Consider the following 18,685-nt stretch of genomic DNA (forward strand, 5'->3'; position numbering starts at 1 on the left):
AAGGAAACACAAAAATAAGCACACGACGGCATGCTTAAAATCACTGGTGATCACCTAAATGCAAATTAACTCAATGAGATACAATTTTGCACCTATTACACTGGAAAAATAAGAGCTGGGAAGTACCAAGTATTGGCAGGAATGTGGGATGTTGATGGAGTGTAGATGAGTTTGAAAGTGATTTGCCTTATAGTTTATGCCTATAAAAAATCAGGTTGTGAAAAATTAAAAACTATAATTAAAAGGGTGCTGCACCTCATAGCTGCCTGTCTACAGGAGATTCACCATAGCATCCCTGGTGAATGTGGGCAGAGTGGACACACATTATGAGCCATGAGAGTCTGGGCTCTCCACCAAATGTCTTGGAATCCCACAGCCATGAGGGATTTTAAGAGCCCCGTGGCTCCTGAAAGACACCACCAGGACTGTGGCAAAGAACATGAGCCTTGGCATCAAGGTGGCCCTACGTTCAAATCCAGCTTGGCCTCTAACTAACTGTGGGAACTTGGGCAAGCACCTTGAGCTCTTTGAGCCTGTTTCATCCTCCCCAAAATGGCGATAATAATACATTCCTCACAGGACTGTTGTGAGGATTCATTGCAATTATGAATTGAAAGGATATAACAGAGTACTTGGAACACAGTAAGCGCTCAATAATGTTCACTAGTTTTGTTGTTATAATTATGATAAGTATCTTCAGGAGTGGAGGCTCCCTGAGCAGTGTAACCAATATCCCAGCAAGGCAGAAACAAGCATGATAACCTCTGCTTAAATGGTCAGAGAACAAAGAGACTTACCCAGGTTCACAGCTGAGCACACACACAAAAAATTGCTGCCCATCTTCCATTTCATTCACAATTTGAAATGTTTAACCTACACAGGAAATATTTTTTGTATGTTAATTTCCCTAGTATTTTTTTCTTGAGAATGTAAAAGCAATTTAGAATGATACATTCTTAGAGTCAGGTAGGAAGGAATGCTCGCAGAAGTCACACAGCTAGACTTTTTCGAATTTGGGAAAACTTTTCATAAGCATCTCCCCAACTCCACCACTGGCACAGTGAATCAGCTTCTGCTCAAATAATTGCAACCACGGGAAACTCACAGCACTGGGAGACAGCCCTTGCAAGTTACCATGGTCCTCTTCATGGTTGGTTCTTTTTCTTAAAACCGTCAGTATCAACATCAAAAGTCTGCACTCAGGGAACAAGACTGTAGGTCCCCTGAGAGCTGAGCCCAGGTTGCTGGTTCACTGCAACATCCACCAGACCTGGCACAGTGCCTTGGAACCTAGTAGGCAAGTTAAGAGCTATTGGATGGATGGATGGATGGATGGATGGATGGATGGATGGATGGGATACCAGCTCTGGATGCTGTAGAATAAGTTATACATATTTATTCCCCCATCATACTACAACTTAGAGTTCAAAGCATGCAAGAATGCACTATATCTACATTAAAGATTTGGGGAAATTTCATGTGAAACAGTTCTAGAGGTGTAACTATCCTAAGACATATAAACTATTCCGGGCTTGAGTGTCAACAGTTTACTTTAAAGTGAATTACCCACTGATTACAAGGGTGTGAGTAGTCGTCAGAAGAAAAACAGCCTCATTCTTTTTCAAATATTAACTCTAACAGGTGCCTGAGAGAAAGTTACTAGATCTTCCAAATCTTTTCTTTAATCATTAACAACATATAACCTACCATGTATTTTGTACTTAATACAATGCCTAAGACCTTAATTGAAATGTATGCAATTCTGAATAGGTCACAAGGACAGACTTTGGATAGAATCTGCTTATTCTTTCCCAAAATGTGCATTCGCTTATTGACAACATGGTCTCTTTCTCGAACTGAGTCATCAGATTTATTAACTGTTGTATCTGAGAAGAACAAGATTGTTAATAGTACTTATAATATTTATTATATTACATATAAATAAGTGCATTCACTTTTATTAATAATAAATAAGGCAAGTCACCCTGTTCCAAACTGACTGTGCTATATCTTGCATTGGTTTTTTTTTTTTGTTTTTTTTTTCTTTTTTGCAGAATGCCATTTGCTAAAAGTCTCAAGTCATGCCCAATGACTGATTTATTGTTTTCTTCACAGGAGGAGGGGAGAAGCATTAGGTACCTGGTACCCAGCAAAAGCCCTAATGGCAGAGTTATCAGTGAAATTCCTCAAAGTGACAAAGGGTTAGATGAGGGGTTCCTTGCTGGTACAACCAGGTCACAAGCCTAAGAAGGCTTGACGGGGTATGGCTGGCTCCCTCCCCAGGGCCCGCTCTGTTTCCGATCTGGGCTTGGCTGGCCGGGCTGTGCTCCTTCCCCTGGCTCTCTGCGGGACCTCAGGCTCCAGGAATTTGGACCGAGTGGTAGAGACATCGCCGACAGAGATGGTAATTGCCAGCTTCCTCCCTGTGCTGTCTTGTGATTCAAAGCAGATTTTGCTCCACTTTTTAAAAAGGGGAGCACGTTAACGCTGGAGACCCACGAGAACAGAAACAAGCGAGGAAACTCTGACCGTCCCATACAAGAGTCCGTGAGTAAACAGCTCATCTGCGGTGAACCACGGCTGGGATGTGGTCACGGGGAGCCCAGGGGCATGAAGGTCTGCTTGCTCTGTCCCTGCGGGAGGCGATAGGAGCTTCAAGACCACTAGGAACTGGTCATTTCACAATGATCCTGGGCTGGGACCCTCCACCTCCAAACACACACACAGAAAGACCCCCACGTCCATGCACGTCCCTCCCACTGAGACGCCAAGTCCTCCAAGCACTGCCTTTGTGCTTGCCTATAGGATGGAAGAGTTGAGAAAAAGAGGGTGCTCTTCTATGTGGGGTCTTTATCCGAAATAAACACCTTTGAGTCCAGTGGCTTTACATGCAAATTTCTCATCCTCAGATGACTTTGGACTGGGCCTCTCTCACACCAATCCTGTCTGACACCAAAGTCAGACAACTTAGCAGAAATTGCTGCAGGCTGTCTGTGTAGCATAGTCACTGAAGACACTTTTTGCTCTACCTTCTTTTCTTTGCATTAATTTCCAACTGATGCACTCTCTTCCTCGAAGGGGTACCTTTCTGTAGTAGGAGTTATATTTGTATCATTCTACTCTCTGTGAAACTGTTCTTTTTTATGAGAATAATTCACATTGCAAGAATTCTGATATCCTGGGTACAATTAGCTCATGGCTCGATATTTTAATGTGCATTTAGATTCCCAATATTTCATGTACCACCCATAGGAGACCAGGACTGGAGTCCTGGGCCTCTTTCTATGCTCATGTATTTTTAAATGAGCCACCGAGCTCTCTAAACCTCATCATCTCTATATTTACAATATAATAACAGCTACCTTGTAAGATTGTTGTAATGATTAACTGAGAAAATATACTAAGTCCTTTTTAACATAGTATATTCTTCTTATTATATTACTATTATATTACTATTATTATTAATGATAGACACAGCCCAGCTATAAGCTGGCTAAGTACCAAGAAACATGAGTAGGATGTACTTCTTACATTTATTTTTCAACATAATGGTTTGCTTCTGGTCTGACCAGAGCTTTACCCAAGGTCACACATATAGTAAGTGACAGAGCAGGCCTAAAATCCAGGCCTTCCAACTCACAGTTTGGTTTCTCAGTATTTCTAACGCAGACACAACAGGATACAGTGAAGCATCCGGTGCGGGTGGACAGGGGTGGGTAATAAGCCAGCTAAGTGATCATCACCCTCAGCCTGTCCCAGCGCCCGATGCCTGCTTCCCTGCAGGATGGACCGGCTCTTGCCTCACTTGCCTCTCTTCCCTCCACTGCAGGAACCATGAGGTCTGTCCTGCTTGCTCTCTTCCTCCTTCATGCCTGCCCCCCTGGAGGAGCCAGCAACCTCCCTGAGGACCTGACGCTGCTGAGGACGGAGCTCGCGCTTCGCCTCTACCGGATCGTGGCCACGGGCGGCAACCGAACCAACCTGGTCCTCTCCCCCGCCGGCGCGTTCATCCCTCTGGAGCTCCTGCAGTTCGGAGCCCAGGGGAACACCCAGAGGCAGCTGGTCCAGGCCCTGGGGTACACCGTCCACGGTAAGCAGGCCGCTGCTCCCCCTACTCTGCTGACCACACCCACTGCCCTGCTCACACTTACCCTCCTCCCGTTCAGGCTGCCCCCGGGGGGCAGGCAGAGAAGGTTGCCCACGGGCAAGTGCACAGCAGAAGGCACTCAAACTCTGCATCGTTACTCCAGATGATGTTTAAGGTTCCCTCTACTCTAGGTTGGGTGGCAATTTCTCAGTTGCATTTCACAAGCCGTTTCATAGTGCTTACTAGGTGTCAGGATGTGCTTGAAGCACTTTACAAATATAATTTAATTCATTGTCCCAACGACCCTATTGGTAATTATCTCATCAAACCTATTTTAGAGATGAGCCTAGTTAGGCACAGAGAGTACAAGCAACTTGCCCAAGATCACACAGCTAGGAAGCAGCAGAGTTGGGACTCAAGCCCAGGCTGTCTGGATTCAGAGCTCACGCTCTTGACCAACCTGCTTTCATAAATCTGTGACTTCAAGTCAGGGCCATACCTACCAACATAATTCTATGATTATGGGCTTCAGAACAGCTCTGTCAGTGGCGGCAAGAGTCTCATGAATGCCAGGTCAGACACGCCTGGCCCACACTCAGGGCCTGGCAAAGCCTGGCCTTGGTCCCAACCTCCCAATTCCATACAAACACTGACACTCGTGCACACAGCTTTTTCTTCTCTTAGAATAAGATGCCAGTAAAAAAGGATGGGAGCTACAATTGTATAAATTAATACTTTTTAGAAAGTGCAGGAAGTCATGGCAAGAGCTTCCTTTGAGTTGGAATCTTGAGTTGGCAAGTAAAGGTGAGCACTCCAAACATCAGGCCACAAGGCACCAGCTGTGCATCCTGTCCCCCTCCATCCATACCCTGTCCTTTGCCAAAACAATTCTTGTGGGCCTGCTGGCCAACAGACAAATGTGTTTTCTCTCTGGGGATAAGTGAAGACAAACATAAGTTATCAAGCTGGATTTTCCTCAGCAAGTATATCACGGAAATGCACGTATCCATGGACTCACTCTTGGATAGCCACATTAGATTCAGTGCAATGCAATCCATCAAGTACTTTTGAGCTCCTGCCACGTGGGCTGGTATTACGCCAGGAATTTAGCAGCCAGGTATGTAAGGAAACCGCTGAACACAAAAGCTTAGTCTCATAGGAACGATGTGCATAGAAACACATTCTAACACAAGGCAGTGAGTGTACTCATTTGAAATAAGTTAGTACAGGGGAGGGAATGGTTTATTCCACTGGCAGATCAGGAAGGCTCCCCAGAAAACATGACACCTGAGCTAGGTAATGAAGAATAAATAGGAATATGAAAGAGGGGCAGGCATTTCAGCCTTGAAACAGATTCTCCCAGAAGTCAGGGTTATGGGGAAAGTGAGAAATGCAAGTGCAGTTACCCTGCAGAGAAAGAGAACTGATGACAGTCAATTCTTTGTTTACAGGGACAATCATGGTACCTGGTTAACCAAATATGATGATTAACAGGGCTTCCACAGAGCCCATTCAAGAATTACCAAACTTCCAGAATTGCTTAAGGGTCAGACTCTGTGGAACATAATCGCACCTTTTTTTTTCTTACTCATAAATGGCTTCATTATCTTATGGAGCCATGGTTAATTATTACAAACAGGAATGTGCTGCTTACAGAGTTCTAGTTAATAGAATACCCCTGGATTTTTGTTTGCCACAAAAATTGCTCAGAGAATCACATGCGTGCTGATTGAAAAACAACCTGCCACTGCCCACCACCCCTGCCCTGGCCCAGCCTTTCTTTTACAAGTGGGTGCAGACCAGGGACATGAACCCACAGTCCACGGGCTTGGGGCATTGTTCCCATCTGATCAACAGAGATCCATCCAAGTTCACAGTGGGACCCATGGGCCCTGTCTTCTCACTGACATCCAGTCAATAGGTGACCACCAGCAGCTTTGCCAGGATCCCCACCTGCTGGTGCTAAAGCACAGCATGCGTTTCAGAACAGGCACCAGTGATATTCCCCCAAAATACCTTTGTTTTCGCCGCATGAAACACACGATTTCCCAATGGTCCAAGTTGGAGGAATTTCCATTGCTTTTCCAGGTAAATTAATAAAGAACGCTTTACAGCTTTCTATTCATCACAAGAATGGTGCTGGGAACAGAGGCCTCAGAGACGGAGGTAGCCTGGCCCCTGGGAAAGAATCTTGTTTGATGATGCATATGGACTCACTTTTACAGTCATTATGTCATTTGGTCCTTATAGAAACCATATGTAATCGTTAGGCCTCCTAAAGTCCCCATTTTACAAGTGAGACAAGAGGTTAATGATTTGGTAAGACTCAGCTCACCCACCAGGCAAGTGGATTCCAGTTCCAGATTTTCTGACTCCAGTCCTATGCTGTTTCCTCAACTCTTTAGCCCCACAGTCAACCACTGAGCAGTTGCAGAAACATATCTAAGCACCTTACTTTCTTGATTTTTCACCAGACTCATCCTCATCACTCTCTCAGCTCAACCAAACCCTTTGCACATGATCCGAAACTTAACCCTCTTTAATCAGCATCACAAATTGCCAACTGAGAATTTTATATACATTAATCTGACAATCCAGAACCCCTCCCCCAGCCCGTGGATTCAGCGTCACATTCAAGACGTTCAGTTCAGCTAATGTATTGAGAAGGAAGGCTCTTTCCAAGCTGGTCTCTCAAATGAGTTAAAAGGCTGGTCTGCAGCGGGACTCAGGAAAATACCATTTCTTCTAGCACTTTCCTGCCACTCTGCGCCATCCCAGGGACCCTCCCTTCAGACCCTCCACCCTCCCCACTACATTCCTGATCTACTGCAGCCCCCTGGTTTCCCTCCTTCTGGCTCAGCATTCTGTTAGATCCATCCAGCCCCTCCAGCAGGCAGGACAGCTTTGTAGGAGGGGAGGCGGGGGAGAGAGGAATTGAGGCAGCAGTTTCAAGGGCTGGGGCGTAGGGGGAGCCGACTGTCACCACTCACGTCAGTCCCTTTTGCCCCATTACAGACAAGACCTAGGAAACGCAGCAAAACAGGAGGCTCCGTGAGGCTCTCCCGAGCATAGGAGCAGACTGTTCCCAGCCCACCTGTCCTTCACCAGAGGGTGGGAGTGGGGAGGGTGACGCCGGGTAACACTGAGCAAGTTTGTTAATTTGCCTGAGCCCCGGCTCCCCCATCTATACGTGGGACCATAATTGCACTTCATTCACAGGGTTGTAGAAAGGGTTAACCGTGATCACGCATGTAGAGCGTTTAACAGAGTGTGAACACCGTCAACCTTCAGTATCTTTTATTCTGACGATGTCTGTTCATTCCGGCAGCATCTAGAAAAGCACTTCCAATGTGCTAATGGTAGGGACAAAGCAGGCTCAGGTGGAGACAAGATTTCTCAAGCCTCTTGACTCTGCTAATTGGACGTGCCAGGCTAGAAGGACAGCTGGTCCTCTGGGCCAGAGAGGGTGAGAGGACAGAGAGCTCTGTGACCATCCCCTAAGGTCATGTGACACCGAGGACCACAGAAATGTCTCCGTTCTCCCCTGCAGACAGTCTACACTCTACAGGGACATGATTCCATAAGTACTTATGACCTTCCTCAGTAGAGGAAAGTCTGATGGGTATTTTTTTTCATTCATGGCTTTTCTCATTAAAATAAAAAGCAAGCACTTGAGTAGCAGCACAGTTGTCGACTCTAAGAAGCAGCTTTGGTAGTGAAAGTTCTGTGGAGTAGAATCTGCCCACAACCCCGTTCTGCAGCCTGGTGGCTGGGGACCCTGGCCGGCATGTATTCTGGATGCCTGTGTCCCCAGAAGGACTCTGGCCGGCACGTCGTAGGGGGTCTGCTGCTGCCTCTTGGCCTGGCCTCTGTGACATGAAGGATGAGACATGGTGTGGACGGACCTCCAAGCCAAGACAGAGAGTCACTCTACCTGGCACCCTGGGAGAGCCAGTAGGGGCAGGGTGGGGCAGGAATAGGGTACAAAGCCTGGGTGTCACGGGGGAGATTTGTGGGCAGCCACTGGGCCATGCCTAAGACACTCACCATTTTGATTGGTCTCAACATCTTTTTTGCAGACCCAAGGGTCAGAGAGTGGCTTCGAGCTGTTTATGCCGCGCTACCCAGCACCAGCCCTGGCACCAAGCTGGAGCTGACCTGCACCCTCTATGTGCAAACAGGGATGCCACTCACCCCCTGCTTCGTGGAGCAGGTCTCCCGGTGGGCCAACAGCAGCCTGGAGGCAGCCAACCTCAGGGAGCCCAATGGCACCACCATCCTGGCCAACGGATGGGCCCCCAGGCAGACCACAGGTAAAGGAAAACCGTCCACCTTGATGAGGCTAAAGACGGAGGGCTGAAGAGACAGGTCTCCCCCGTTACTCATCAGAAGCCAGGCGACAGGTACTCAGGCCGCCCTCAATTGCAGCAGAAGCTTCTCCTGTTGGAAGACCTTACCCTTGAGTGAAGCAAAGCTCCCTTTGGGTCCCATTCTGCCCCTCCCCCACCCCAGAGACACAGGCACAAACGCAGGCACACCCAGAAGGGCGCTCTTCAGAGCCTCCCACCCCCAGCCGAGCCCTGCAGGCTTTGTTCCATGCAGTGCCCCGAGGTGTGTTCCAACTGAGCTCTGTTCTCATCGACAGCTAACTGCCTTCAGACCAAGATGCAGTAGGACCCCCAAAAGTGGTACCTTGGGAATTTAGCTTAAGGAAATACTTGTATGTAATAAGATGGTTAGCCCAGTATTATCAAAGAAAAAGACTGATAAATAACCTACCTGTCCAGAAATTAGGGATGATTCAATGAACTATAGCACCAACATATCATGCAGCTGTAATCACCATCAAAGAGGATGAACATCATTAACACCTACTGAGTGCTCAGTTTATCCAGCACCCTTCTAAGTGCTCCGTGCCTATTAGCTCAGTTCCCCCTCACAGTAATCCTAAGAGCTAAGTGCTATCATTGTCCCCATTTTACAAACAGAGAAACTGAGGCACAGAGAATCATGCCTCCTGCCCTGCACCCATAGAGCCAGGATTCTAACCCAGGCAGTCTGGCTCCAGCATCCTTGATGATTACAAAGGTTACACAGAAATAGGAAGAACGTTGAAGACCCAGGGTTTAAAAGACAGAACAGGGAATACGTACTTTACGAATTGAGAACAATATGTTTGCCGGCAGGAGTGCAGAGTTAAAATGCAGACGTTAAGATCTTTATTGATGAGGAGGTTTCCTCTCTTTCAGTTTTCTCCAACGTTTCACAATGTCTTTCAATTTACTTAAAAACGTTTAACTCCCTGTTGCAGCTGTTGTGCTGCTGGGAGACGCAAGGCCACGGTTTGCTGCTATCAACCCCGCGGGTAGGGGTCGGCGTGGCACCGGGGGAATGGATGGTCCTCCAAGAAAGAGGGGTAGTTGGTGCCCTGAGACCGGGGCCAGGCTGCTTGGGTTCAAATCCAAGGTCTCTGTCTTGGGTAACTGGGTGGATGGTGACTTTGTAGCTCACAAGTATGAGACTTTGGACAGCCTATCTGAGTCATGGTGCCCCATCTTTAAAACTGGGAATAACAATAGAACTGGCAGGGGGAGTTGGGGAGCGTTTGCTAAGCACTGAAAACAGAGCCTAGCGCAAAGTGTGTGTTTAGTAAATGAATAACGAGCTGGAGCAACGTGGCCGCTTGACGGGTGGCCAGCCCGCTCCGAAATTTCAAGCCCGTGCCCTGGACGTTGTCGTGTAAACAAAAGCTCTGCCAGGCATGAGGCCCAGCAGCATTTGGGGCCATGGGGGTGGGGGATAGAGGTGACACTGTGCAGCGTCTCCCATCACGACGCCCAGTCCCTCCCAGGGGGCTGTCTGAGCTGCGCAGGCCTCGTGCTTCCTGGGAAACGGTCCCAGCTGGAACACAGCTGGAACAAGCCAGAGCATCCCAAGCTGTTCGGGAAAAAATTAAAGCATGGTCTCCAACCACAGCTCATTACAAACACTACAGTTCCACAACTAAGTACTAAAAAGCAAGCTACAAACCCAATTTCGGGGATGCCTCAGCACCCGGGAGGGTGTGCACGCAGGCGTCAGCATCACAGCGGTGCTCCGCTCTCTGCCTACAGGTGAGCGTCCCGGGGGCTCCACCTGGGAGCAAGGCGGCAGCGGCGTGGAGTCCGCACAGCTGGTGCTGGTGAGCACCGTGTCCTTCCAGAGTGCCTGGCGGCACCGATTCTCCTTCTCGGACACTCAGCTCCTGCCTTTCACCTGTGCCCAGGACGTCGTCCTCCAGGTCCCCATGATGTACCAAACGGCCGAGGTCAACTATGGTGAGCCGCGAGAGCCCGGGAGGGAGCCGTGAGGGCAGGAGGGGAGGCCAGGGCTTCGCTCTGAAAGGATGGGGCTGAGCATCACTGCGATACCCTCGGCTGTGCGGGGCCCATGGAGGAAGGACAGACCAGGGAGCAGGAGATTGTCAGGATAGTGAGGGAGCAGACGGGGAAGAGAAACCAGAGTTCATGCCTGGCCTTCCCTTCTGCGCTGAGTGAAGGGGGGAGTTAGTGTGAAACCAAGAATGTTTGGGCAAACCCCTTCCCCTGGCAGTCACTCCCGTAAAATGAACACCGGCCTCAGTGTTCGGTGCTGAGAAAGGATGGAAGGTTGAGAGTCCAGTCTAGAAGGTTCTCGAGAGCATGTCCACTCGAAAGTGCCACTGGCCTGAAATACCAGGGTTCTCTGCCTGCCCACCCTGCCCACTGTCCCTCATTCCCCTCGCGGTGGAGGTACGCCAGGCTGTCCCCCATCCCAGCAGACTAGTGAGTGCTGTGGATGCTCCGGTGGGGCCCCAACGAGGCCAGGGAGGGAGGGACCCCGCTGTCCATCCCCCGCTGCCCTGCCCCCTACACACCTCCTCTCCCCGGCACCCCGCCAAACCCTGGTTCGCAGGCTCAGCTCCCTCCGGCTTGCGGGACTAATTATGTTGTTATTCACTAATTAAGCCAGTGAGACTTGAATCAGTGTTTTAGGAACTTTGGTGTTTAGAAAACTTGTTATCATCCTGGTTTGATTCCATACAGGACCCTTGTGAGTTCTCAGTGAATTTATTCATTAGCTTATTCAACCAATACTTATTAATTGAGGTCAAGTAAGATGGGAATGAAAGAACATCTATTGAATAAGTAAAATGTACCTTCACAGCGGATTGTAGTTCTTGCTCCTAACATTTTCCCGTCGCTGCTGTGACCCAGGCTGCTTGATCTGTCCACTGGGCGGTGGCTGGCAGGCAGGCTCTGAGAGGCTCTTACTCTCCCCAGCATACAGTGCACAGTGGCTGGCACATAATGGAGGCTGAGCAAATATTTATTGAACAGATACAATAAGGAGTATGAACCATGCCCCTGTCTTTCCCCACTGACCCTAAGATTTTGCCTTAGTGACCCGCCAACTCAGCTGTCCCTCGACATTAAGGCCCAGGCCTCCCGGTCCTCCCAGGGAAGGGATCAGGCCTGGAGCTCTACCCAAGACCGGGGCTGCCACAGACAGCCAGGTCTCCCCAGCCCAGCTGGATGCTGCATGTTACTTGCCCATCTTGCCCTGTCACTGAGTCTGGCCACTGCCTCTGCATTCACCAGCATCCCTCGCCGGGTCTTCTGATCTCTGGCAATCTGGGTCTGCTGCCACCTGCCGCCGTCCCATCACACGCTTCTGAAATCAGGCTCTGCCCAATGGCCTGGACTTGTCCTCAGCCAGCCATTGCCATAGCCCACAAGCTCCCAGCTGTCCATCCTGAGACCTACAGGGTACAAATTACATCAGGTCAAATCCAGCCCGGACTCCTGTTTCGTCAGGCCTGTGCAGTGCTTTCGAAATTGAGAAATTTCCCGTGACATCTGGGTTTAGAGCTTTTGTCGAAAGACAGGAAAATCTGGCCCAAAGAGCCTGGGTCCTGACATGGCAACAACAAGCCAGGATTGGACTGGCTGCCCCTTTAAGACAGGCTCTCCCGTGTGCCATCATCCCCACCCTGCCCAGCCGCTGCCGGCCCTGCGGCTCGATCCCCATGAGTATATCTTAGAGATGTTCTAGGTCTTAGGAGTAGAAAAGATGGCCACAGCTACCCACAGTCTTCGGCCTCAAACTGCTCCCTGAGGCAGAGGTGGACACCGTGTTTGTTAATAAAATGCATTGTTTCCAGTTCTGTGAGCTGGCCCTTCCCAGGGTCCGGCACTGTTAGGTTCCCTGGGCTCCTGGGACAGAACTAACCCCCCATCCGCTGAATCCCCAGGCCAGTTCCAGGACCCCGCGGGCCATCGGGTAGGGGTGCTCGAGCTGCCATACCTGGGAAATGCGGCCAGTCTCCTTCTGTTGCTGCCGAGAGACAGAGACACCCCACTGAGCCACATTGAGCCTCACCTCACAGCCAGCATCCTCCACATCTGGACCTCCAGCCTGAAGAGAGCCAGGATGGACGTGTTCCTGCCCAGGTGAGCAACTGCGTTGTCCTGACGGGGGGCTCTGCAGCCTGCTCCAGTCAGCCAGACCTGGAGCCCAGGCGGCCTGACTCGAGGGTCTGTACAGTTACCTTGGAGGAATGTGCCCTAAATCTTATCACATCCTAAGAGTGTACAAACATCATTATCAAAACCAAAGAGGTAAGATCGCTTATGCAGTTGAGCAAATACAGATATAATTCTGATCCAAAGGCAAATTAAAGCATACAAATTCAAGACTTTAAGTCTTTGTGCTGAAAGTTTTATTCTTTCTAAATAAAGGTGAGCCTTTCTTTAAGAAAACCCAATGGGTACCAATACAAAACCCCAATAGGTCAAAAAGTTAAACGATGGTGCTGGATTTTGCTTCTGCAAAACAAAACCTATTTGCAAACCTCATTACTTTACAAAGGATTCCTCAACGAACATCTTTAAATGATAAGATTCTCTGGTACATTTGAAATCAGAGTAAATGCATAGTTAATTTGTACACCAGCATTAAGCAAGAAAATTATCCGAGGGCTCATTTGCAGCGTGTGGATTCTTCGTGTGCCTTTGCACTGGCCGCCTTGGGCTCCTCCACTGACCAGGCTGTCAGCAGCGCTGAGCCAGAGGCCTTGGCAGTGGTCCCTCGAGGAGTTAAACATAAGTCCAGGCACTGGAACAAAAACACATAGAGACCCAGTGAGTGAAGGGCCAAGGTCTAAAGTGGGATCCGGCATAGCGAGGGCAGAAGGTGAACTAAACTCGAAGACAAAGCCTATCTCTCCAAGCGAAATATTTAGACCCCAAATCAAAGTCCAAAGACTGGCTATTTCAACGGATCTCTCTGGTATGGAGCAGAAGCAGCCCTGATCTTTCTGTTACGTTAGAGAGAAGCTCAGCAAAGGAAGAAGAGCATTCAAGGCTAAAAGTGGAGAGAAAATGCAACCAGGTGCAGGAATTTGCTACAGTCTTTTTGAGCATATGAGGCAGATGGCTGGCCTTGTCCTGGAGCAGCTGATATAAGGAAGAGGCCTCAGGGAGGTGCCTAGCTCCATTGCGAACTCTTCACTGGTGCTGAATCTGCCTTTAGAACTTGCAAACCCTTGAGGAATGATCCTAAAAAACTTTGGAGGACAGAGAAGGGACAGGAAGGCAGAGGTCATAGTAACCCAAGTATTGCTTCACACTTGACCTCATCCAGATTAAAAAAAAAAAAAAAATTAATCTCCCGAAGACTGCCTGCTGTCTGAGAAGGATAGAAGATTTTAGGGAAATAAAACTCCCCTTCCCTTTTAGGGCTATTTCACAAGCAAAACTAACCAAGTTTTTAAAAACTAGCTTTAAGCCCTTTAGGGAATAAAGAAAGAAGTAAAAACTATTTTAGGTCTAGATTTGGGTACAAAACTTTGGACCATGGTAGACGCAAGTCAGCTTTTGGGCAAGAATTTTCCTCTAGTTCCACAAATCATTGATTCATCACTTAGTATGACCTGCTCTAAAGTCAGCCTGCATATTTTACTTAGCAAGAGCAAAAACTTGGGCACTCTGTGGGTAGCCAGGCAAAAATTGTACAGCAATGACGTGTGCCTTCTGGTTAAACATCACCAAGCAGTGCATCAGTAGATTCTGGATGAATTATGATATCTTCCTTCCAAAGTAAACGTTTATTTATAAAGAAATAAAATAGAACATATAAGGACTGTCAGTCTTCATTAGGAACATTATCATACCCAAAGAATAATCAAGAAAACCCACAAGAAAGACTAATTATGTCAAATATATATTTGTTTAATGTGTAAAACACTTAGTTTTTAGGTCAACAAAGTGGGAAGCCAAACAATGAGCATTTTTTTCTTATATTAGACACGATGTGTGCATTTTCTTAAACCCACCAGATCTCACATGTCCCAGATGAGTTTGCCCTTCCTTCAAGGAGCTGCTGATCATCATCATGTGTAGCTTTTCTGAGGGTGTTTTCTTTCTTTCTTTTTAAATTGAGAGATAATTCACACACCATAAAACCCATTCTTTTAAACGGATTTACAATTAAAGTGTACAATGCAGAGGTTTTTAGTATATTTGCAAAGTTGCGCAACAACCACCACTATCTAATTCCAGAACATCGTCGTCACCTCAGAAAGAGACTCCACACCCTTTAGCAGTCACTCGCACCCCCTCACCCCAGCCCTAGGCAATCCACTTTCTCTATCTGTGGATTTGTCTTTTCTGGACATTTCACATAAATGAAATTTTGCAATACATGGCCTTTTGTGTCTGGCTTCTTTCACTTGGCATAATGTCTTCAAGGTTCATTCTTGTTGTAGCCAGTGTCAGTACTTCATTCTATTTTATGGCCAAGTACTATTTCATTGTGTGGATATACTACAGTTTATTTATTCATTCATCCATGTATAGACACTTAGGTGCCAAGACACTTTTTGGCTCGTTTCTGTTTTTTGGCTGCTACAAACATTTGTGCACATTTTTGTGGCTATATATTTTCAATTATTTTGGGTATATACCCTAGGAATGGAATTACTGGGTCATGTGTTAACTCTACACTTTACATTTTGAGGAACTACTAGACAGTTTTCTAAGTGGCTGCCCCATTTTACACTCCCACTAGCAATGTATGAGGGTTCCAGTTTCTCCATATTCTTGTCAACACTTGCTATTGTCCTTTTTATTCCTAAGACCCTCTTCATGTTTAATGGGTACAGAGTTTCAGTTTGCGATGATGAGAAAGTTCTGGAGTGGATACTGGTGATGATTGGACAACAATGTGAATGTACCCAACACCACTGAATTATACACTTAACATTGTTAAAATGGTAAAATTTTATATAATGTATATTTTACCATAATTTTTTTAAAGGCCCCTCTTTATGGAGGCAAGGGAGATAGAGAAAGGGAAAAGACTGCCTTCCCAAATTGTGGACTAAAAAGTAGGGATATTATAAAGCTCGCACTCAGGAACTGTGTTGTTATTCTTAGTTACATTAGTCAGGATGCGTTCACCTCCTCTGCCCCTCAGCAATGCCCTCCTCTGTGCTTTGGCCTCCTCCTCAGGCTGGGGGCAAGTCACTGCAGCCTGGGTGACCTCACAACTGTGTGTAACAACAGCTGTAGGGGGAAGCCCCTGTCTTTTTGATTAGAGCCATAATGGCACGTGAAGTGGTCTCTCAGTCTGACTTTCATTTATATTTCCCTAAAGACTACTAATGTCAACAATCTTTTCATGTGCTTGTTGGCCATTTATATATCTTTTTTGGAGAAATATCTGTTTGAATTCTTTGTTCATTTTTAAATTGGTTATGTGACTTTTTATTGTTGAGTTACAATAGTTCTTTCTATATTCTAGATCCTAGCTCCTTATCAGATACATGATTTGTAAATATTTTCTCCCATTTTGTGGGTTGTTGTCTTTTCACTTTCATAATGGTGTCCTTTGAAGACAAATGTTTTTATTTTGATGAAGTTTAATCTATTTTTCTTGTTGTTTCTTGTGGGTTTTTTTGGTGTCATACCTAAGAAACCATTGCTTAACCAAGGTCACATAGATCTATGTCTATGTTTTCTCTAAGAGCTTTCTAGTTTTCACTCTTATATTTAGGTCTTTGATCCATTTTGAATTAATTTTGGGTATGGGATGAAGTAGAGGTCCAACATCATCCTTCGCATGTGGCTCTCCAGTTGTTTCAGAGCCATTTATCGAAAAGCCTATTCTTTCTTTCCATTGAATTTTCTTGGCGCCCTTGTCAAAATCAATTGACCATAAGTGTATAGGTTTATTTCTAGACTTTCAATTTTATTCCATAGGCACAAATATCTATACTTTTGCCAGTACCACACACACTCTTGACTGATTACTATAGCTTTTTAATATGTTTAGAAATCAGCAAGTGTGAGTCCTTCAACTTTGTTTTTCCTTTTTAAGATTGTTTTGGCTATTCTGGGTCCCATGCATTTCCATATGAATTTTAGGATCAGCTTATCAGTTTCTGCCAAATAAACAGCTAGAATTTGGTAAGGATTTTGTTGAATCTACAGATTAATTTGGGGAATAATTTCTTTATAATAACATTAGGAGTTTCAACCCATGAACACAAGATGTGTTTCATTTTATTTAGATTTTCTTTAGTTTTTTCCAAAAATGTTTTGTAGTTTTCAGTGTACAAGTCTTGCACTTCTTTCATTAAATTTATTTCTAAGTATTTTATTCCTTTTTGATGCTATTGTAAATGGGATTTCATTTTCAGACTGTTCATTGATAGTATAAAGAAACACAGTTGATTTTTGTATCTTGATCTTGTATCCTGCCACTTTGATGAACTCACCTATTAGTTCTAATAGTTTTTTCTGTGTGTGTGTGTGTGTATTCCTTAGGATTTTCTATATACAAGACCAAGTCATCTGTGAATAGATATACGTTTACTTCTTTCTTCTGATTCTGGATGCATTTGCTTTCTTTTTCTTGCATAATCACCATGCACACCCTTCAGTACAATGTTAAATAGAAGTGGTGAACATCCTTATCTTGTTCCTGATCTAGGGGGAAAGCATTCAGTTTTTCACCGTTAAGGATGATGCTAGCTGTGGGAGTTTTATAAATGCCCATTTTGAGGTTGAAGAAGTTCCCTTCTATCCCAAGTTTGTTGAGTGGTTTTTGATTTTATGAAAGAATTCTAGATTTTGTCAAGTGCTTTTTCTGCATCTCTTGAAATGATAACGTGGCCCTTGTCCATTATTTCATTAATATGGTGTTTTACCTTGATTGATTTTCATATGTTGAACCCACCTTGCATTTCTGGGATAAATCCCACTTGCTCATGGGGGATTTATATGTCGCTGGATTCAATTTGCTAGTATTTTGTTGAGGATTTTTACGTCTATATTCATAAAGGACACTGGTCTGTCGTTTTCTTGTGATATCCTTGTCTGATTTTGGTAAAGGGTATTTTTTTTAACTCAAGATATTTTTGTAGCATTTCTTCTGGACGCCTTCGTAGCCATACAAAAAACAAATCACTGTTGTCTTTCAGAGTCATACCTCACTTTTACTATTGTCTTTAGTTACTAAAAGTGATATTACCCAGTTTTATCACCTACCATGACCACCATACTTGGCTTCAAATGTGCCTTAGCTCTTTCTCAATATCACTGCAAAACAATAAAACCACAGTGGTAACAATGAAGTGCATGAGCTGCACTGGGCATTGTTCTGAAGACTTTACAAGGACTGTTTCATTTAATCTTCACAAAGCTAAGAACTAAGCACTAGTATTAGGCTCATTTCACAAGCAAGGAAGCTGAGGCAAAGAGAGGCAAAGTAACTTGCCCTGGGTCCCTCAGGTAGTAAGAGGCTGAGCCAGCTTTCAGACGCCGGCACTGGATTTCCAAGTTCATGTTCTTAACCACTGTGTTTCAGCATTGAGAGTTCTCAAAAGAATGCAGTTTAAGGAAGAAAATTTCAGAAAAGGTGATCCAAATTTTTTTGAGAAATATCAGCATACTTAGAGAAAGCTTGCGCCTTTTTTTGAAACTATTGAACAGATTCAAAACACACATATATGTGAAAATCTGATTCCTTTGTTTAAAATATTGGTTACATTGTCTTGTATGGCAGTGAAGAACTTTGATATTGTGCAGTATTTTTATTCTCCTAGAAGTTCTTCATGGTTTATAGAAACGACCATCTAAATTCCATTTTGAACTTTTTTATTCTCAAAGAAAAATAATGTCAGCCGTAGTTTTAAAGGCTCCTTCAGCGTTGAAGTTTTAAATGCCTTGCCCTTGAAGAAACATGAGGAAGTTGGCATGCTGATTCTTCCCGCTCTCAGGACTTGCTAGGAAAACCAAAGACCCACGCTGCACACAGCAAACATGAAAATATGTTGTATCAAAGATAAACACATTAAATGAGACACTCTATCAATTGGCAGTTAATCAACAACTTCTTTTCTGCACCTACTGTGTGTGAGAAGCCACCCGGGATGTGAGGTAGTGAAGTGTAGACGCCAAGAGCACAGGCTCTGTGCTCAGCCTCATCTGAGTTGAGCTCCACCACGTACTCAGGACGTCCTCTTGGGCAAGCTTCTTAAACTCTTTAAGCCTCAGTTTTCTCATCTGTAAAATG

At 45.7% G+C, this 18,685-nt stretch overlaps 1 protein-coding gene across 1 annotated transcript in view; it reads left to right on the forward strand.

Moving 5' to 3' along the window:
* Positions 1–2,263: 2,263 nt before the first annotated feature.
* Positions 2,264–18,685, forward strand: part of SERPINE3 (serpin family E member 3) — a gene marked incomplete at both ends in the record, with an annotated part of 30,687 nt that continues 14,265 nt past the window's right edge. The window contains 6 exons of the mRNA XM_079721627.1: positions 2,264–2,404; positions 3,643–3,712; positions 3,830–4,090; positions 8,167–8,400; positions 10,201–10,404; positions 12,360–12,558. Of these exons, the coding sequence (XP_079577753.1) occupies positions 2,264–2,404; positions 3,643–3,712; positions 3,830–4,090; positions 8,167–8,400; positions 10,201–10,404; positions 12,360–12,558 (1,109 nt within the window). The remainder of the gene's footprint in view (positions 2,405–3,642; positions 3,713–3,829; positions 4,091–8,166; positions 8,401–10,200; positions 10,405–12,359; positions 12,559–18,685) is intronic.

Source organism: Hyperoodon ampullatus (genome assembly GCF_949752795.1).
Source record: "Hyperoodon ampullatus genome assembly, chromosome: 16".
Lineage (NCBI taxonomy): Eukaryota > Metazoa > Chordata > Mammalia > Artiodactyla > Ziphiidae > Hyperoodon > Hyperoodon ampullatus.